The 22,411-nt window shown below is 39.7% G+C and overlaps 1 protein-coding gene and 1 long non-coding RNA gene across 2 annotated transcripts in view; one reads left to right on the top strand and one right to left on the bottom strand.

Annotated features, from left to right (window-relative positions):
* si:dkey-89b17.4 (zinc finger protein 646) overlaps positions 1-20,647 on the top strand; it is a 41,874-nt gene extending 21,227 nt beyond the window's left edge. Inside the window, exon 5 of the mRNA XM_049561025.1 lies at positions 17,209-20,647. Coding sequence (XP_049416982.1) covers positions 17,209-17,636 — 428 coding nt within the window. The 3' untranslated portion in view covers positions 17,637-20,647. The remainder of the gene's footprint in view (positions 1-17,208) is intronic.
* On the bottom strand, positions 3,341-5,700 carry LOC125879335 (uncharacterized). The gene is made up of 3 exons (XR_007447856.1): positions 5,149-5,700; positions 4,588-4,791; positions 3,341-4,434 (listed from the first exon to the last, which is right to left on the bottom strand). It is a non-coding gene; the product is annotated as an uncharacterized LOC125879335 (long non-coding RNA).
* Positions 20,648-22,411: the final 1,764 nt, after the last annotated feature.

Raw genomic sequence — 22,411 nt, 5'->3', positions numbered from 1 at the left:
AATAAAACTAAGATTTATCAGCTACTGAGCAAACTCTCTTTGGTAAGGAGGACTGAGTGATGTGGTTGAAAGCTCAAAAAAACAAAAAAAAACCCCAAAACAAACAAAAAAAGCAGTAAGTGGACGTTCAATTTGAATCCGTTTTCAAACTGTTCAGGAATACATTTAGAGGCTTGGGGATCAAAACGAGTCCGATTAGTTTGACCGATTTTAAAAATATCTTCAGATTTGTGGTTGGAAAATCTGAGAGGACACAGTTGTGTGTTTAAACCGGTTTTACGTCCTAAAACTTTCAATCCAAATTTTAGAGGTTTTTTTCTTTTGCTTTCAACTGCAGGTCAGCTTTAAATTTAAATAGTTATGTGGACTGTTTTCAGTTTCAGGAATGCATTATTTTAGGCATGGTGATCAAAACGAGTGTCATCAGTTTGACCGAACTTTTGACAAGAAAAGCCCAGAGAACACTACTGCTGAAAGAAATTAGAGAATTGGGAAGCCATTAACGAACATAAACTCTACTCTAGCATCTAATTGTTTATTTGTGATGTCATGTCATGTCATGTCTGTATGAAATATTAACGTTCAGTCAATTACATAATTGTTCTCCGACACTACAAAGTTTATTTTCCAAGTTACGTGTTTCCACAGATTTCGTCTCTTCGCGTCTGGTTCGTTAAAGTCAAATTGTAGAGAATCTGGGAAGCTATTAACCGACGGTCTGTTTGTTCAAACTTCTTTAATGTCGTGAAACTTTGAATCCAAACTCAAGAGTTCGTTCACTGTGTTTATCTGGTGCTTTAACTAAAGCTGCAACTGTTCATCACCGATTATTTTCTCCACAGGATTTCCATGGTCAGGAAATTCCTGGAAAAGTTATGGAATTAAACAGTTTTCCAGGCCTGGAAATGAAATGAACTGAGTGTTTCTGAAAAGTTTTGAATCTGAATAGTTTTGGCTGTTTAAATTTAATTCATAAAATACCAAAACACGTCTGAGGTTCAAACTGCGCTTTCTGTATTATTGATTTAAGATCTGGTGCGATGCTGTGTGACCGCTGAAACGACTGAAGCAGTGTGACGGTGATCACCCATAATTTATGAAGTCATTACGTAGGCTCACATTCAGGCAACGCCACAAAACAATTATTACACATGACCATAAAACAAGAAATAAATTCATACCAACGTGTCGCCGCTTACAGGATCCTCAGTTTTCTGTCCCACAAAAAGACACGTAGCTTTATATATAACGTACGTCTGTGTCGCTGTAACGTCCAGACTGTTTTAAATGGCTTAAAGAAAGCCAGAAAGGATTTTAAAAAGTTTTCATCAGTCAAAATGTGCGGGAGCTACGGTTGCAGTGATTTACCAGTTGTAAGGTATACCGTGATATAAAAGTTGCCGGTTATCATACTGTGTAGATTTGCTTATATACGATAAAAATCATCATTCTGTTAATAATAATACTGTGATATTTTCTTCTACTTCTGTCTCGATGAATTGTTTTATCTACAAATACGATGGCACGGTGAGAAAAGCCTGTTAAAGTAACCTGGATCCTGAGGTGATGTCATCACATTTTGTCCAAGCGACGTTTCCAAACCCAAAATAACTAGTTGACTTTAAGCAGAGCCACAAAACCTGAATATAAACATCTAAAATGACTTCAGTCATTTCTCGTTATCAGAATAGTTGCAGATTCACAAACAAATAATCGATTGACGAATTGTTGCAGTGAAACTTCAAACTGTGGAAGACAGGAAGTGGACTTTGAGTTTGGACAGTTTAATGTTAAAGAATAGTTTCAGATGCAGGACGTTTAGCATAAAGTCAGATATGTCTGAATGTCGTCCTGTCTCGTCCCTCAGTGTGTTTGAATGTGTGTGTGAAGTTGAAGCCGTCCCGTCCTGATCTGATCTGATCTGATCTGATCTGGTCCGATCTGATCTGATCTGATCCAATCTGGTCCAATCCTATCTGATCTGATCTGATCTGATCTGATCTGGTCCGATCTGATCTGGTCCAATCTGATCCGATCTGATCTGATCTGATCTGGTCCGATCTGATCTGATCTGATCCAATCTGGTCCAATCCTATCTGATCTGATCTGATCTGATCTGATCTGGTCCGATCTGATCTGGTCCAATCTGATCCGATCTGATCTGATCTGATCTGATCTGATCTGATCTGATCTGGTCCGATCTGATCCGATCTGATCCGATCTGATCTGGTCCAATCTGATCCGATCTGATCTGATCTGATCTGATCCAATCTGATCTGGTCCAAACTGATCTGATCTGGTCCGATCTGATCTGATCTGATCCAATCTGATCCGATCTGATCTGATCTGATCTGATCTGGTCCAATCTGATCCGATCTGATCCGATCTGATCTGGTCTGATCTGATCCAATCTGATCTGATCTGATCTGATCCAATCTGATCTGGTCCAAACTGATCTGATCTGGTCCGATCTGATCTGATCTGATCTGATCCAATCTGGTCCGATCTGATCTGATCTGATCCAATCTGATCTGGTCCAAACTGATCTGATCTGGTCCGATCTGATTTGCTCTGATCTCATCCAATCCGATTGGATTCAGTCCGATCTGGTCTGATTTGAGACTGAGTATAAAGGAGGAAGGACCCGTGGGGCCCCGCCCACAGTAAAGTAAAGGTGTATATTGTCTGACCTGTATTGTATCCGTATTCTGACTCTGTATCTCAGCACCTGTTTTCTAAGAAGGAAAAAAGACGACAGATCATTGTAGTAATGCATTTATTTATATTCTGATTATTATTATTATTATTATTATTATTATTATTAACACTTGTAATGGACGGCGCTAGTCTTTAGGATGTGTGAGTTTAGAGCTGTGTTGATGTAAACACCCCCTCCTTTCTACCCACAATGCCCCTGTTCTGTGAAGATGACGGACTCTGACCTGTGTGAAGATGTAAGAACTGTACACCATGATGATGATGATGATGATGATGATGATGGAAAGTGTTTTTCTTGCCTTTTACCAAGTGATGTTGTGACGGTCTTTCTCAGTCGAGCCTTCCCATCATCCTCTCTGTCATATTTATCTCTCCGCCGGCTGACCCCGCCCCCTCCACCTCCCTCCTGTTGAAAAGGGACGACTCTTAGTTGGAGCTCATGGTTTGACCCTCGGTTCTGTTTCATGGTAACTTCCTGTATTTATTGGTGTTCTGTTTTTTTTCTCCTCCTATTTAAGTGCGACTCTTCGGACGCCTCTGTGTGTGCGTGTGTGTGTTTAAACACAGTTTGTCGGCGTGTTCAGGAGCACCGGTGCTAGTTTTAAAAAAAAGAAAAAAAAAAAGATGAAGTCAAAGCCGTGCAGTGACCGTCAAGTGCTGTAGGAGTCCATGTGATCTAGATCTACACAGAAATAATAACTGTACATTTTTTATTTTTGCATCTTCCTCCTCCTCCACCATGTTTGCTTTCTGAGTGGACACTTCCGCCTGCATTTCACGTAGAGTTTAGAGAGGAGAAGAAGAAGAAGAAAAAGATTTGGTTTGGAACTATAACCCTTCTTTTGTTTTAACGTTTTGTTTCCATGCATATATCTGTAATGCTTACTATACACTTTTATAAACTATGTTTTGATAATTCATTTCTTAACAGAAAAACTTGTCCATATATATAACCCTTACTGCTGAGTACTGAAAATAAATAGCTGAAAACAACCAGCAGAGGTCAGTGTGTTCACTCTCCATCAGCCGCAGTGCTCACTTTATTAGGAACACCTGATACAGCAGCTTCGACTTTACACTCAGTGGTCACTTTATTAGGAACACCTGATACAGCAGCTTCAACTTTACACTCAGTGGTCATTTTATTAGGAACACCTGATACAGCAGCTTTATCTTAACACTCAGTGGTCACTTTATTAGGAACACCTGATACAGCAGCTTTATCTTAACACTCAGTGGTCACTTTATTAGGAACACCTGATACAGCAGCTTCGACTTTACACTCAGTGGTCACTTTATTAGGAACACCTGATACAGCAGCTTCAACTTTACACTCAGTGGTCATTTTATTAGGAACACCTGATACAGCAGCTTTATCTTAACACTCAGTGGTCACTTTATTAGGAACACCTGATACAGCAGCTTTGACTTTACACTCAGTGGTCACTTTATTAGGAACACCTGATACAGCAGCTTTGACTTTACACTCAGTGGTCATTTTATTAGGAACACCTGATACAGCAGCTTCGACTTTACACTCAGTGGTCATTTTATTAGGAACACCTGATACAGCAGCTTTATCTTAACACTCAGTGGTCACTTTATTAGGAACACCTGATACAGCAGCTTCGACTTTACACTCAGTGGTCATTTTATTAGGAACACCTGATACAGCAGCTTCGACTTTACACTCAGTGGTCATTTTATTAGGAACACCTGATACAGCAGCTTTGACTTTACACTCAGTGGTCATTTTATTAGGAACACCTGATACAGCAACTTTGACTTTACACTCAATGGTCACTTTATTAGGAACACCTGATACAGCAGCTTTAACTTTACACTCAGTGGTCATTTTATTAGGAACACCTGATACAGCAGCTTCGACTTTACACTCAGTGGTCATTTTATTAGGAACACCTGATACAGCAGCTTTATCTTAACACTCAGTGGTCACTTTATTAGGAACATCTGATACAGCAGCTTTAACTTTACACTCAGTGGTCATTTTATTAGGAACATCTGATACAGCAGCTTTAACTTAACACTCAGTGGTCACTTTATTAGGAACATCTGATACAGCAGCTTTATCTTAACACTCAGTGGTCATTTTATTAGGAACATCTGATACAGCAGCTTCGACTTTACACTCAGTGGTCATTTTATTAGGAACACCTGATACAGCAGCTTTATCTTTACACTCAGTGGTCATTTTATTAGGAACATCTGATACAGCAGCTTTGACTTTACACTCAGTGGTCATTTTATTAGGAACACCTGATACAGCAGCTTTATCTTTATACTCAGTGGTCACTTTATTAGGAACGTCTGATACAGCAGCTTTATCTTTATACTCAGTGGTCACTTTATTAGGAACGTCTGATACAGCAGCTTTGACTTTACACTCAGTGGTCATTTTATTAGGAACACCTGATACAGCAGCTTTATCTTTACACTCAGTGGTCACTTTATTAGGAACACCTGCACCACCTCATACACTCAGTGGTCACTTTATTAGGAACACCTGATACAGCAGCTTTAACTTAACACTCAGTGGTCACTTTATTAGGAACATCTGATACAGCAGCTTTATCTTTACACTCAGTGGTCACTTTATTAGGAACACCTGCACCACCTCATACACTCAGTGGTCACTTTATTAGGAACACCTGATACAGCAGCTTTAACTTAACACTCAGTGGTCACTTTATTAGGAACATCTGATACAGCAGCTTTATCTTTACACTCAGTGGTCACTTTATTAGGAACACCTGATACAGCAGCTTTATCTTTACACTCAGTGGTCACTTTATTAGGAACACCTGATACAGCAGCTTTAACTTTACACTCAGTGGTCACTTTATTAGGAACACCTGATACAGCAGCTTTATCTTAACACTCAGTGGTCACTTTATTAGGAACACCTGACACAGCAGCTTTAACTTTACACTTAGTGGTCACTTTATTAGGAACACCTGATACAGCAGCTTTATCTTAACACTCAGTGGTCACTTTGTTAGGAACACCTGTATAACCTCATACAGCAGCTTCTTATTTTTAGTTTGTGTCAGAGAGGCGCTGATTTAATTCTGTGTTTATTACTGAGGTTGATCTTCATCATACTGAGAGGTGTTGATAATGCACTCTCAGTATGATGCAGTAATTTGGTTCAGTTACATCAGATCAACACCAAAATTTCATAAATCACTTCGAATTTTTCCTGCAAATGTAACGTAATTTAAAGTCTTAAATTTGATTGAATTGATTCATCAGATTAAATGTGTTAGTCTTTTTTTAATCTTTATTTAACAAATAAATGTAATTTACAGACAGCCCTGTTAATACAGCTGTGTGCCTCCCTTTGCTTTAACAGCAGTGAAAATACTTTTTTTAAAGCTAAATACCAGTAAACACAGATCAAGGCAGGATATTTCATGAGATAAAAACATGTTTTGAATTTGGAAAATTGTATGTGGTCACTGTTGGCTGCAAGAAACCAAGATGGTGACAGCTGAAATGCTGGAGGCTTCAAAACTGGAGTCCACAGACCGATGGATGACGTCACCAGGACTCCGTCTGTTATATATATATATAACATAATACACACACATAATATATATATATGTCATCTGGGATTTACAAAAGATGGACTTATATACAAAAACAGCTCAGCGTTTAAATTTTGAACGTTAGAATCTGAATGTCAACATTATGACTGAAGCTTGAAACTATTTGGTATAGCCCAAATATATTTTTTAGGCCGACATGTTATTAACTTCATTGGGAATAATTAATCTCAAAGATCAATCGCTCATTAAAATAAAATAATACAACGATTATAATAAAATAAAAATATGTTAAATCGTTTTCTACCTCCTCAAACATAACTGACATTAAATTAATCTCTGTGTCACAAACATTGAAAGGGAGGTGGTTTGATGGCTGAGCTGTTGTATTAAGCTGTACAGGTGTTCCTAATAAAGTGGTCACTAATAAAGGCCTTTTATTCTTTTCAATTTGCCATTTTAAATCTTCCATACAAACGTCTTCATCAGGTTCAACATGTGACCAGGAAGTTTATTCAGCCTCAGTTACATCATCATGATTTATCAGAATATTAACAACATCAGCTTCACATCAATCTGCAGAGTAACTGAGTACTTTTACTCCAGTACTCTAGCCTGAGTGTCAGACTGAAGCTCCCAGAACCTTCAGTCTGACATCGCTTCCATTGAAGGCGATTTACAAGGGGGAGGGAATTTGATTTTTCCCTAACCAATCAGTAGAGATCAACGACTCACCCAGAATCTGATGTCATTAGTATCCATGCCTCGGGGGTGCCGAAAACAAGTGAGCATTGCCCGTTTAAAATGTCTCCATCGTCGTGCACGCCCAGCTGCATCGCCGTTAAATCCAGTTTAGCAGCTTCCTTAATTTGGTCCTCCATTAACGCGAGTAGTGGCGAAATACCTCAATAGCATCGTTAATGTGGTCTGTAGGAACTGTAGCGGTCGCCATTGTTGCTATCCTCACCAGTTACCCACTGGCGTACAGCTTGACATCAGCGTGGCGCTGATTGGCTAATCACTAGACCCGCCCCCACCCCCGACGTTCATTGGTCCGTCCATCGTTTGGACAAGATAAATCACAAATTCATTGCAGTATGCCAGACCAGAGATGCAAGCCAGTTTTTGATCAAAAAAAGTGATGGAAAATGAGTCATAGTATAGTATGTCAAAAAAGTGACGAAAATGAGTCATAGTATAGTATGTCAAAAAATTGATGGAAAATTAGTTGTAGTATTGTATGTCAAAAAAGTAACGAAAATGAATCATAGTATAGTACGTCAAAGAAGTGATGGAAAATGAGTCGTAGTATAGTATGTCAAAAAAGTGACGAAAATGAGTCATAGTATAGTATGTCAAAAAATTGATGGAAAATTAGTTGTAGTATTGTATGTCAAAAAAGTAACGAAAATGAATCATAGTATAGTACGTCAAAGAAGTGATGGAAAATGAGTCGTAGTATAGTATGTCAAAAAAGTGATGGAAAATGAGTCATAGTATAGTGTGTCAAAAAAGTGACGAAAATGAGTCATAGTATGTCAAAAAATTGATAGAAAATGAGTCGTAGTATAGTATGTCAAAAAAGTGACGAAAATGAGTCGTAGTATAGTATGTCAAAAAAGTGATGGAAAATGAGTCATAGTATAGTGTGTCAAAAAGTGACGAAAATGAGTCGTAGTATAGTATGTCAAAAAATTGATGGAAAATGAGTCGTAGTATAGTATGTCAAAAAAGTGACGAAAATGAGTCGTAGTATAGTATGTCAAAAAAGTGATGGAAAATGAATCGAAGTATAGTATGTCAAAAAAGTGACGAAAATGAATCGAAGTATAGTATGTCAAAAAAGTAATGGAAAATGAGTCGTAGTATAGTATGTCAAAAAAGTGACGAAAATGAATCGAAGTATAGTATGTCAAAAAAGTAATGGAAAATGAGTCGTAGTATAGTATGTCAAAAAAGTGACGAAAATGAGTCGTAGTATAGTATGTCAAAAAAGTGATGGGATATGAGTCGTAGTATAGTGTGTCAAAAAAGTGACGAAAATGAGTCGTAGTATAGTATGTCAAAAAAGTGATGGGAAATGAGTCGTAGTATAGTATGTCAAAAAAGTAATGGAAAATGAGTCGTAGTATAGTATGTCAAAAAAGTAATGGAAAATGAGTCGTAGTATAGTATATCAACAAAGTGACGAAAATGAGTCAGTATCGTATGTCAAAAAAGTGACGAAAATGAGTCGTAGTATAGTATGTCAAAAAAGTGATGGGAAATGAGTCGTAGTATAGTATGTCAAAAAAGTGATGGAAAATGAGTCGTAGTATAGTATGTCAAAAAAGTGACGAAAATGAATCGAAGTATAGCATGTCAAAACAGTGACCAAAAATGAGTCATAGTATAGTATGTCAAAAAAGTGACAAAAATGAGTCATAGTATAGTATGTCAAAAAAAGTGATAGGAAATGAGTCATAGTATAGTATGTCAAAAAAGTGACAAAAATGAGTCATAGTATAGTATGTCAAAAAAGTGACAAAAATGAGTCATAGTATAGTATGTCAAAAAAGTGATAGGAAATGAGTCATAGTATAGTATGTCAAAAAAGTGACTAAAAATGAGTCATAGTATAATATGTAGAAAAAGTGATGAAAAATGAGTCATAGTATAGTATGTCAAAAAAGTGGCCAAAAATTTAGTCATAGTATAGTATGTCAAAAAAGTGCTGAAATAGGAGTCACAGTATAGCATGTTAAAAAAGTGACGAAAAATGAGTCATAGTATAGTATGTGAAAAAAAGTGACCAAAAATTTCGTCATAGTATCATATGTCAAAAAAGTGACGAAAATGAATCATGGTTTGGTATGTCAAAGGAGTGACCAAAAATTTCGTCATAGTATCATATGTCAAAAAAGTGACGAAAATGAATCATGGTTTGGTATGTCAAAGGAGTGACCAAAAATGAGTCATAGTATAGCATGTCCAAAAGTATGTCAGGTGGCTGCGCCAGGCCTAGGCGGAGGCCTACAGGAGCAAGGAGTGGGCTCTGTACAAGCAGGCCAGAAACAAGCTGACAAAAGAGATCAGGGTAGCAAAGAGGGGCGACAGTGAGAAGCTAAAAAAAACAACTTCTCAGTCAATGACCCTGCGTCTGTTTGAAGAGGCCTGCAGAACATTACCAACTACAGGAGACCATCCCCCACCCTGTGGAAAACCGCCAATGAGCAGACAACCTGAACAGATTCTACTGCAGGTTTGAAAAGGCCCTTTTCACACGTTCCAACCACACAAAGGGATAACCTGCACCCCCAGCTCCCCTCTCTCCTCTAACCCCCCACCTGCACTAAAGGTCTCTGAAGAGAATGTGTGTCGGCTCTTCCAGAGACAGAATACCAGGAAGGCTCCGGGACCTGACAGTGTGTCTCCCTCCTGCCTGAGAGTCTACTCTGACCAGCTGGCCCCTGTCTTCACTCAGATCTTCAACCAATCGCTGGAGCTGTGTGAAGGAGCCTCCTGCTTCAGACGCTCCACCATCATCCCGGTTCCCAAGAAGCCCTCCATCACAGGATTAAATGACTACAGGTCCATCGCCCTGACATCTGTGGTCATGAAATCCTTTGAAAGACTGCTGCTGCGCCACCTGAAGGACATCACAGGCCTGCTGCTGGACCCTCTGCGGTTTGCCTACCGAGCAAACAGGTCGGTGGATGATGCAGTCAACATGGGACTGCACTACATCCTGCACCACCTCAAATCCCCAGGGACTTACGTAAGGATCCTGTTTGTGGGCTTCTGCTCTGCTTTCAACACCATCATCCCTGAAATACTCCACAAGAAGCTCATCCAGCTCACAGTGCCTTCCTCCACCTGTCAACGGATTACCAGTTTCTTGACTGACAGGAGGCAGCGTGTGAGGTTGGGGAGCATCACATCCATCTCCCGGTCCATCAGCACTGGTGCCCCCCAGGGATGTGTCCTCTCCCCACTGCTCTTCTCCCTGTACACCAACGACTGCACCTCAGGGGACCCTTCTGTGAAACTCCTGAAATTTGCGGATGACACCACAGTCATTGGTCTAATCCGGGACTGTGATGAGTCTGCATACAGACAGGAGGTGGAGCAGCTGGTCCTCTGGTGTGGTCAGAACCACCTGGAGCTGAACCTGCTCAAGACTGTGGAGATGACAGTGGACTTCAGGAGAAGCCCCCCCAATACTGCCCACCTCACCATCCTCAACAGCATAGTGTCTACTGCGGACACCTTCAGGTTTCTCGGTATCGCAATCTCTCGGGACTTGAAATGGACCTCCCACATAGACACTGTCCGGAAAAAGGCCCAGCAGAGGCTGTACTTCCTGCGACAGCTCAGGAAGCCCAACCTGCCTCAGGAACTGCTGATCATGTTCTACATCGCCATAATCCAGTCTGATCTCTGCACATCCATCACCGTCTGGTTTGGATCTGCCACCAAAATGGACAGGAACAGACTGAAAAGGACAATCAGGTGTGCAGAGAGGATTATTGGGACTGATCTTCCCTCCATCGAGGACCTGTAAGGGTCAAGTGTCAGGAAATGGGCAGAAAACATCACTATAGACCCCTCACACCACGGACACAATCTATTTAAACTCCTCCCCTCCAATAGGCGCTACAGAGCACTGTTCGCCAAAACTGTTGCTGAACTCCTAAACGGTCACAGAGTGGTAGGTCAAAATACACTGCATCCTTGTATTCTGTACAGTACCAGTCAAAAGTTTGGACACACTTTCCCAGATGGGAAAGTTTGGACACACTTTCCCAGCTGGGAAAGTGTGTCCAAACTTTTGACTGGTACTGTATATATTTTTTCAAAATATTATTTTATAAGTTCTATTTATTTTTTATATTCAGTGTATAGTTGTATATTCTGTATTTTTTTTTACCTGAATTTGTGTGATTGTGTCATTTCTAGTACACTGAGAGCAAGTCTACCAGAGTCAAATTCTTGTATGTACACACGTGAATAAAGCTAATTCTGATTCTGAAAGCTGATTCTGAATTGAAAAATGAGTCATGTCATAATATGGCAAAAGTGACAAAAAATGAGTCATAGTGTAGCATGTCGAAAAAGTGACCAAACATGAATCATAGTATAGTATTTAAAAAAAAGTGATCAAAAAAGGAGTCATAGTATAGCATGTCATAGTATACTATGTCCAAGACATGATCAAAAATGAGTCACAGTATAGCATGTCAAACAAAAGTGACAAAAAAGGAGTCATGATATAGTATGTCAAAAAAGTGACAAAAAAGGAGTGAAAGTCTAGCATGTCAAAAAAAAGTGAAAAAAGAGTCATAGTACAGAATGTCATAGTATAGTATGTCAAAAAAAAGATAAAAAATGAGACATAGTGTAGTATGTCAAAAAAGTGACAAAAATGAGTCATACTATAGCATCTCAAAAAAGTGATCAAAAATGAGTCATAGTATAGTATGTCCAAAAAGTGACCAAAAATGAGTCATAGTGTAGTATGTCAACAATGTGACAAAAATGAGTGATAGTATAGTATGTCAAAAAAGTAATCAAAAATGAGTCATAGTATAGCATCTCAAAAAAGTGATCAAAAATGAGTCATGGTATAGTATGTCAAAAAAGTGACTAAAAATGAGACATAGTATAGTATGTCAAAAACGTGACGAAAAATGAGTCATAGTATAGTATGTCAAAAAGTCATTAAAAATGAGTCATAGTATAGTATGTCAAAAACATGACTAAAAATGAGTCATAGTATAGTATGTCGAAAAATTGACTAAAATGACTCATTGTAAGGTATGTCAAAAAAGTGATCAAAAATGAGTCATGGTGTAGTATGTCAACAACGTGACTAAAAATGAGTCATAGTATAGTATGTCAAAAAAGTCACTAAAAATGAGTCATAGTATAGTATTTCAAAAACGTGACTAAAAATGAGTCATGGTATAGTATGTCAAAAAAGTGACTAAAAATGAGTCATAGTATAGTATTTCAAAAACGTGACTAAAAATGAGTCATGGTATAGTATGTCAAAAAAGTCACTAAAAATGAGTCATAGTATAGTATGTCAAAATACTGATAAAAAATGAGTCATAGTATAACATGTCGAGAAAGTGACCAAACATGAATCATAGTATAGTATGTTAAAAAAATGACCAAAAATGCGTCATAGTATAGCATGTCATAAAAGTGAGCAAAAAATGAGTCATGGTATAGCCTGTCAAAAATGCGACAAAAATGAGTCATAGCATAGCATGTCAAAAAAGTGATCAAAAATAAGTCATAGTATAGCATGTCAAAAAGAGACATAGTATGTCAAAAAAGTGACTAAAATGACTCATTGTAAGGTATGTCAAAAAAGTGATCAAAAATGAGTCATGGTATAGTATGTCAACAGCGTGACTAAAAATGAGTCATAGTATAGTATGTCAAAAAAGTGACTGAAAATGAGACTAAAAATGAGTCATAGTATGGTATGTCAACAGCGTGACTAAAAATGAGTCATAGTATAGTATGTCGAGAAAGTGACTAAAAATGAGTCATAGTATAGTATGTCAACAGCGTGACTAAAAATGATTCATAGTATAGTATGTCAAAAAAGTGACAAAAATGAGACTAAAAATGAGTCCTAGTATAGTATGTCAACAGCGTGACTAAAAATGATTAATAGTATAGTATGTCAAAAAAGTGAAGAAAATGAGACTAAAAATGAGTCATAGTATAGTATGTAAAAAAGGTGACTAAAATGAGTCATGGTATAGTATGTCAAAAAAGTGACTAAAAATGAGTCATAGTATAATGGGTAGAAAAAAGTGATTAAAACTCTCTTGTCCATCTGTGTGGGTCCCGGATGTTCTTGATGACATGACAAGAAACTTCTGCTGTTATGTGAGGAGTTTGTTCTAACAGACCATAGCACCCTGTCAGAGAACTGTGACTCAAGAGGTTTGTGACCAGGGCGGGAGGGTCCGACCACAGTTCTTCCTGCCAGCCTCAGGGTCCCAGAGGGTCCTCAGGGTCCTGAAGGGACAGCAGATTGCACCCAATCACCTTCCGAGTGGAACAAAGGATACGCTGCATCATTCCCTATTCCTTGGTGTTGGCAGCAGCATCCCAGATGGTGGTGAAGGTGATGAGGATGGCCTCATGTGGGAATGCACCATCAATAACTTCTGCAGGTTGAACTTCAACTGCCACAGGAAGTACATCCTCTGAGGTGTTTTTTTTTTTTTCATGAGGGACCTGATGTTCAGCTACAACTTGAGGTGCTGGGTGACGATGGATATCCATTGTCTTTATAGTTTCATATAGTACAGCACAGTATAAGTCAGAAAAAAAGTCATAGTATAGTATGTCATAAAGTCATAGTATGGTTACATAACAGAAGAAGGAAAACTCCTGAATAGGAAATGTTTCCTCTGTAAATGTACAGAAGAGTGTAATGCTAATTTTTCATACGTTGTAAACTACAAAGTAGATTAGGAGTAAAGTACTGCAGTATATCGTGTTTTGTTTTAGTATGTATGTAGTATGTGAAAGTATGTAAAAATTGTACTCAAGTTGGTACCTGAGTAAATGTTCCTCTACTGGTTAAGTAATCATGAAAGCCCTTTTTGTAACTGTGACATACAGATTTAGTTTTTTCATAATTATAAAAATACACATTTTCTATCTATGAAACATTTTTTGCAATTGCATTTTGCAGCATTTAGAATAATATTTCAATCAGGAGAGACACGTTTTTAGTTTTGGAAAGAAAATTTTTAATTACAAGTGCACATGAGAATGAGATGTGAAAAATGTGAAAAGTCTTTGGCGATTAGACCCCTTCGAGATGGTGAGCTATAAGGAGGGTGATGGATCTGTAGCCAATTAGGGAACCCTCCCAGGGTCGAGACGCTGGTGGTGGTAAAGGAAGTGAAGAAGAGATGAGGATTAGATGAATGGATGCTGATGATTCGGATGAGTAGAGGAATGAGTCTTCAGGTTTGTCTTTGACCTTGGATACGGCAGCTGGAGGTGAACGGGGTGGAGGAGGGCAGCGATTCTGCCTAGAATGACAGCTGAAAGCGGCAGAGGAGAGAACAGATTTAAATCTCATAGTGACAACCTGATTGGCTGATGGAGGTCGTGGCTAATTACGATAGGACAGTGAGAAGAGTGCATGCCCGGAGGCAGCTGATTGGAGGAAGCAGTGGGAATGGGAGAGGGAGAACTGTGAATGAATGAGCGCAGGAAGGTCTTCCTGATTGAACTTACTCTGAGCTTCATATTGACAGAAATGGAATATAATCATACACGGGTCATTGTAAGGCAACAAAAACATTACTGATGATAAACTAACAATTTGTGTCATGCAACAGTTTGGGCAACCCTGGTCAAAAGTTTGTTTACTGTGAGTAGTTTAGTGAGTGGAAGATGAACTGATCTCCAAAAGACATGAAGTTAAAGATGAAACATGGTTTTCAACAATTTAAGCAAGATCAGTGTTTTATTTTAGTTTTGTACAATTTCAGTATGAAAAAAATTGAAGAAGCACCGTCCACAAGTTTGGGCACGCCAAGACATTTGAGTTCTCAGACAACTTCTCCCAAGGTCTCAGACCTTAAGTAGCTTGTTCACAGTCATCGTTGGGGAAGGACAGGTGACGCAAATTTCAACTGACTCCTGAAAGCTTGTCCCAACAATCAGCAGCCATGGGCTCCTCTAAACAGCTGTCTAACACTCGGAAAACTAAAAGACCAGGAAGACTAGAAGAAGATAGCAAAATGTTTTCAGGGAGCTGTTTCCTCAGTTGGTCATGTCAGTAAGAAATGACAGTTAACAGGAACTGTGGAGTTCAAGCTGAAAACTTCCTGAGAGAGCTGCTCGTAGGATTGTTAGAAAGGCAAATCAAACCTCTGTTTGACTGCAAAAGACCTGCAGGAAGATTCTTCAAACTCTGGAGTGGTGGTGCACTGTTCTACTGTGCACACACACCTGGACAAAAATGACCTTCATGGAAGAGTCATCAGAAGAAAAGGAAACATCAAACAAGCCTGATGCTTTTTGGAAACAAGTCCTGAGGACTGATGAAGGTAAAATACTGCTTCAACTTTATGGACACAATGAGCAAAGATTACTGCCCCAACCAAAGGAGTGCAAGTCAAGCAAAATAGAGCATGAGATGGATCGGTGGTTTGTTGCGATGTCTGCAGTGCTGCGGGCACTGTGCTGGTCTGTCGTGGTTCAGAGGGAGCTGAGCTGGAAGACAAAGCTTTTCATTTCCTGGTCCATCTCCGTCCCAACCCTCACCTATGGTCATGAGCTCTGGTTAGTGACTGAAAGAATGAGGTCACAGATACAAGCGTCTGAAATGAGTTTCCTCTGTAGGGTGTCTGGGCTCAGCCTTAGAGATAGGGGGAGGAGTCAGACATCTGGAGGGAGCTCGGAGTAGAGCCGCTGCTCCTTCATGTTGAGGTGGTTCAACATCTGATCAGGATCCTCCTGGTCCAGCTCGTAGCAGGCCCCGGGGCAGACCCAGAACACACTGGAGGCTGTGGCTCAGAAGAAGAGCGGGTCGCCCACCAACTGGAAGATCTGTGGTTCAATCCCTGACTCCTCCAGTCTGCATGTCGAAATATCCTTGGGCAAGACACTGAACCCCAAACGTCCCATTGGTGTATGAGCTTGTGTGAATGGTTACTGAGTAGCAGGTGGCACCTCGTATGGTAGTGTGAATGGTTGTGTGAATGGGTGAATGTGACTCAGTAGGGTAAAAAGCGCTTTGAGTGGTCAGAAGACTAGAAAGGCGCTATACAAGTGCAGGTCCATCCATCCATTTACGATTTACACATCTCGTCTGGTCTGGGAACGCCTCCACGAGGTGCTGGAAAGTGTTGTTGGGGAGAGGGACACCTGGAGTACTTTAGTCAGTTGGAGAAAAAGCTGGTAAAGATGGGGGTGGATGGGGGGTGTTGATGCTTTGGGCTTGTGTTGCAGCCAGTGGCACGGGGAACATTTCACAGGTAGAGGGAAGAATGGATTCAGTTAAATTCCAGACATCACAGCATCTGTAAAAAAGCTGAAGACGAAGGGAGGACAATGATCCGTAACACACCTCCAAATCCTCAATGGATGACCTCAAGAGGAGTCAGCTGACGGTTTTGCCGTGGCCCTGACAGTCCCCCGACCTAAACATCATTAAACATCTGTGGATAGAGCTCAAAGAGCAGTGCATGAAGACGGCCCAAGAATCTCACAGAGCTAGAAGAAAATCCTCCAAACAAGAACTGGAAGACTCTGAGCTGGACACAAAAAGGGTTTAGAAGCTGTGATACCTGCCAAAGGGGGCGCTACTGAGTACTGACCATGTAGGGTGCCCAAACTTTGGCTTCAGGCCCTTTTTATTTTTTGTTATTTTGAAACTGTAAAAGATGAAATTAAAAACTCATCTTGATTAAAATGAAGAAATGTTTCATCTATAAATTCATGTCTTTTAAAGATCAGTTCATCTTGGATTTACTTAACCATTAACAGGAAACAATATTTTGACCAGGGGTGCCAAAACTTCTGCTTCCATTGTACACCTAGAGCAGGACCTCTTCCACAAAGTCCGCCATGTTGTTTCTACAGTAGCCCAGAATGGACAAACACTGGCCATAGATAGGGACAGTTAGGATTTGGTGTAAACCACAGTAGATCTCCTACATGCTCAGCACATGAGAGAAGTTTTAGTTGGCTGCAATTTCCAACCTCACCATCAGATGCCACTAAATCTTTAAGAGAATCTTTAAGTTTGAGTTTATATTTGTAGACGCTGTCAGTGATGTGTCCCATCGCTCACCTCCTCAGGTCTCTGGGGTCCAGATTAGTTGTCTCTTTACCTCAGTGATTTCAAGTCAGATCAGATTTGAACTAAACTCTGGTGTCTGTCTCCTCTCAGATCTGAGTCCGGTGAGTCCGACCAGCTGCTCCAGGAGCTTCGTCTGTGATCGGTGTGGCCGCTCTTACCGCCACGCCAGCTCCCTGCTCAACCACAAGAACAGCCACAAGACTGGGACCTACTTTTGCAGCTCCTGCCAGAAGGAGTTCCCCAACCTGATGTCCCTTAAGAACCACCGCCGGATCCACACCGAGCCCAAACGCTACCGCTGCCTTGACTGTGGCAAATCCTTCCGGGTGTCTACGGCGCTTGTTTGCCACCGCCGCATCCATACCAAGGAGAAGCCATTCTCCTGCCAGCAATGTGACAAGCGCTTCACATCCCGGTCCAACCTGAGGCACCACATGAAGGTGCACTGGAGGGCTCCGCCACTGTCCAGAGGGACGTCGTCCGCCTTTCTCACCGTCTCGTCCAGATCATTAAGCTAAACGTCCAACCTTGATGGCCTGACTGGGCTTCGTTATGGCGACCACAGCAACCACAGCGACCACAGCATGGTCTTCTGAGGAAACTCAGATTAGAATTTAAATCTAATCACAAACTGAGGACCTGGAGTTCAACCTGAAGGCTTCACATTGAACTTTAATCACCACCAAATTTATATAATTTAAATATTTGATCTGAAAAAAAAGTCCTTCTGAATTTATCTGCTTTAAATCTTCCAAAAGATCACAGAGTCCTAACAGGAGGAGTTCACTCTTCAGTCTCCACGTTGATGATGAACAGGAAACATTGAAACCAAAACTATCGTCATGGAAACGTGAACGTCCAGTTTGTTTCTCTGCGTTGATGTCAGGCAGTGTTCAGAGTCTCTGAGTTCTCCAGTGTATGAACACTCAAATACACTGCAGCGGTGAACTGGGACCTGAGGAGCTGGAGTTACTCTGCAGCCTGGAGCACAACCACCACAGGTGGATTGTGGGTCTTGTAGCCTTGAATCTTGGCGTATTAGCTCCAGTTTGTTTCTCTCATGTAATCATTGTTTCTACGTTTGAAGCTTTTGGAGTTTTTTTGACGCTGACAAAGACTGTTAAGAAATCCTCTCACTTTCCACTTCCTGAGTTTTCTATCCGTGTTTTCACGTATTTAAACAAAACTCAGTGTTTTTGTTTCTCAGTTTTCTCTCCAGCTGAAACATTTATAAAACTAACAGGACCAACCTTCAAAGTTCCTACGCTCATGAAATTCCAGCCCGTTCAAGTATCGCTGTGGCGTCAGACACAGATGCCAAAAGGAACCTTTCATGGTGGTATGATACGCTGCCAGTTGGCGTCAGTTTGAAGCGATGCCGGTAACAATGTAATGCTAGGAGCTGATAAGTCCTTGTAAGGCATGAGGGGCAGGGGATGGATCCAACAAACTTCAGACTTTTACCTGCGAGCCCGGTGTGTTCACTTCCTGTGTAAATGTTAGAGCAGACGCTCAGACTCTCTTCACAGCGTCTCCTAACAAACTCGACAGTAGACGTGGAGAACAAACTGAAGACGACCTGACCTGCACACCTGCAGGACGTCGACGTGGACGAACACCAGGAGTGTTTTCTTCTTTTATTGACACTGACAAACTTTAAGATGTGAAGCAGAGAGAAATGATGTGAGCAGAAAAACTGTAAACATGAGCTGCACTGCTGGACTCACTCTGCTGCTTCTGTACATGTCGACAAGTGTTTAACAGAACATTTCCACCGCTAAGTGTTTGAGGTGGACAGACTCCACAGGGAGACGGTTAAGGGTAATCAGAGTCCAGAGTGTTCGGTTCTTCATGGAGAGGTTTAGATCCATGATGTAATGTCTGATTTTAACTTCAAACATTAAATATGGGAGTTCATTGATGTCAACTGGGAGGAAAAAAAATCTACCATCAAAGTTTTTTATTATTAAATGTTTTAGAATCTTCATCATTGATAAAGGAAATGATGAAACATTGAGTCATGAAAACTTTGAATAAAATGCATTTCCCGTTAAAGAATCAACTCAAGACTGAGTCCTAAAAAAAACATTTAACAATAAAAGATGCGACAGAGTATAAGGGCCACATTGAAGGGAAAAAAAAGCAGAGATTTCAAGAATAAAGTCGTCCCAAGAAAAAACTTGTCATATTACAAGAATAAAGTCATAATATTACGAGAATAAAGTCATAATATTACGAGAAAAAACTCATAATATTACGAGAAAAAACTCTTGATATTACAAGAATAAAGTCGAAATATTACGAGAATAAAGTCGTAACTAAGAAAAAGTCATAATATTACGAGAATAAAGTCGTAATATTACGAGAATAAAGTCATAACTGAGAAAAAGTCATAATATTACAAGAATAAAGTCGTAATATTACGAGAAAAAACTTGTAATATTACTCAAATGTGTGTGTCGAGGCAACACAAAGAGTTTATATTTGAGACAAAGAGCAGCTGCCACAAGCAGGTTCATCTTCTAACCCATTCTGTTTGTTGTTGGTTATTTCCTTAAAAACTATGACTTTATTCTCGTAATATTACGACTTTTTCTCAGTTACAACTTTATTCTCGTAATATTAAGAGTTTTTTTGTAATATTACAACTTTTTCTCAGTTACAACTTTATTTTTGTAATATTAAGAGGTTTTTTCTCGTAATATTACGACTTTTTTCAGGGACAACTTTATTTCAAAATTTTCTCGAAATCTCCGATTTTTTTTTTCTTCAATGTGGCCCTAATACTCCGTCGTAAAAAGAAAACTTTGAGTTAGTGGATTTTTTTCTGCCATAAGAAAGTGTTCTACCAGATAACAAAGAACTGGTTCTTCACTGGACGTGAGGTTTTTCAATGAATGTGATTCTCTGCCGAACCAGAGGCTCTAAAGATTGTCTCTAAAGATAATCACTCACATATTCAGTCCTCACCTGTCTTTACCTGTTTATATTTAACCCTCACCTGTCTTCACCTGTTTATATTTAACCCTCACCTGTCTACACCTGTTTATATTTAACCCTCACCTGTCTTCACCTGTCTATATTTAACCCTCACATGTCTTCACCTCTTTGGACCGATCACTCACGTGTTAGATAGTTAAAGTTTTTGGGTTCAAACTGACGACATGTAGAACAGCTGTTTTCACACAAAGGAAACTTATTATCAGATGTATCTATAACACTAACGTTAGTGGTGGGTCGGGATGTGAATATATTATAAATGATAAAGAAGTGATACAGTGTGGCTAGTTCAAAAAGCTGGGGTCATGTGGCGGCCATTTTGTGTCTTCAAAGTGACATTTCTTTTTTCATGTGTTCACCAAAGAGAGAAAGAAATCTGAGATGGTTTCATGTAATTATGACGTCATTTCTCATAATGTGTCTTATGACAAGATATTTGTCTGATAATTATGAGAAATCAAAGATCTCATTATCACAAAAGAAAACTTTATCGTATTAACAAGAAAAAACTTTCTTTGAATGAACAAACATGGACTTTTTAATCATCAAAATATTGTATTATTTATGTTTCATAATGCAGATACAGATTTCTTAGTTATGAGAAATTAAGTCACAAAAATACATGTGTACATTTCTTCTTTAATTTCTCCTGATAACAAGATAAATGATCTAATATGAGATCTATATCTTGTATTGATCACATTTTCTTTTGATTGTTATTTTCATTATTAAAGATCCCAAAATTCCATATTTCATAATTATAAGTTTCTTCCCATAATATTTTTAATTAACAAAAAATCTCGTAACAATGAGAGCTGTATCTTCATGAGAGACTTAAAAGAAACATCATCATAATTCTGATCATTTTAAAAAATGAACAAGAAAATCTTTTTCCTGATGATAATTATGAGAAATGGAGTCACAATTAAAATGTCTAGAATAGTTTTTGTCTCTGGTGAATATGTTGACAGCTTCAACTGGTTCTCTGACAGATAACAGAGTTATTTAGCATTTAAAACTCACCTGTGATATTAATGCTTTATCAGATTTATCTGCTCACAGTCTGAATAATGTGCTTCATTTCATTTGGGGATGCAAAATGGCGCAGTAGAAAGTGAGCCGTAGAAAGCGTAGCAGTAGACTGTTGGTGCTGTTTGGTTAGATGATGTATCGTCACTGTACGTCTGTATCATAACCTCTGTATGACTTTTATATACTAAACAAATAACTGTAGAATATCATTGTTTCTATCTGATGAACCGACGTTAACAAAAGAGACGACTAATGAGAAGGTTTGGATAAAACAATCTGCAGACTCTCTTTTAAACACAGTTCTTTTCTTCTTGGTGGTATTTATGTCCTCAATGGTTTTTAATAAAAAACTGGACAAACACTGTATGAAGTTCATTTAGACTCAGTCCCACATTCACCATCCTGCCGAAACAAATAATCACCACAGTCCACCATGACCCCGCCCTCATATATACATATATCAATGTTATGGAGGTGTCTCCACTGTAAAGGCTCTTGTGAGACGTGTTTCTACAAGTGAATATAGTTTTTTTTATGTGGTTGGGAACTGCCTCTCACACTTCTTCCCAGCCTGCAGAGATCTGGGGAATTGGTACGACTACAACCAAATGTGGATTAATCCGCCACTGAAAATAGTCCCCAAGTCAATATTTCTTTCTGTTAGACTGCTGTCAGCCCTAGAGTGGTCTCCTTTGGTCTGAATCAGGGACTCATGTTGTTCCAAAGTTGTATAATTGCCTAGAGTTGGTTCGTGTTCTCATGGCAGCATTTACAAGAGGACCAGATCAAATGCCTTGTGTGAGAAAGCTGCTCTTTCTTGCTGGGTGTGCCAAATGTTCCGTTATGCCTCTGCCTCCTTTATCGACAGTGGTAATTGTCATAAGTGTAGCTTATTTGCTGCGTTGGAGGCGAGGCTCAGTGAATTAGAAGTGCAGCTCCGCACCATGGAAAATCACTCGGTAGCTGCGGTAGTTAGCCAGTCCCCTGTAGCCAGTGCGGAGCCACATAGCATAGCGTCTGGTAGCGGTCCCCCAGTAACCACCGTGAAGCCGGGAGGCTGGGTAACTGTCCGTCAGAGGCACAGCTCCAAGCCGAAGCCCAGCCTGTTCACATTTCCAACCGCTTTTCCCCACTCAGCGACACACCCACTGAGGATAAAACTCTGGTTATTGGCAGCTCTATTCTGAGGAACGAGGAACGAAGTTAGCAACACCAGCGGCCATAGTCAAATGTATCCCTGGGGCCAGAGCAGGCGACATTG

This window comes from Epinephelus fuscoguttatus, linkage group LG19 (assembly GCF_011397635.1).
Source record: "Epinephelus fuscoguttatus linkage group LG19, E.fuscoguttatus.final_Chr_v1".
Classification (NCBI taxonomy): domain Eukaryota; kingdom Metazoa; phylum Chordata; class Actinopteri; order Perciformes; family Serranidae; genus Epinephelus; species Epinephelus fuscoguttatus.
This window is presented reverse-complemented; position numbering and strand designations above follow the sequence as displayed.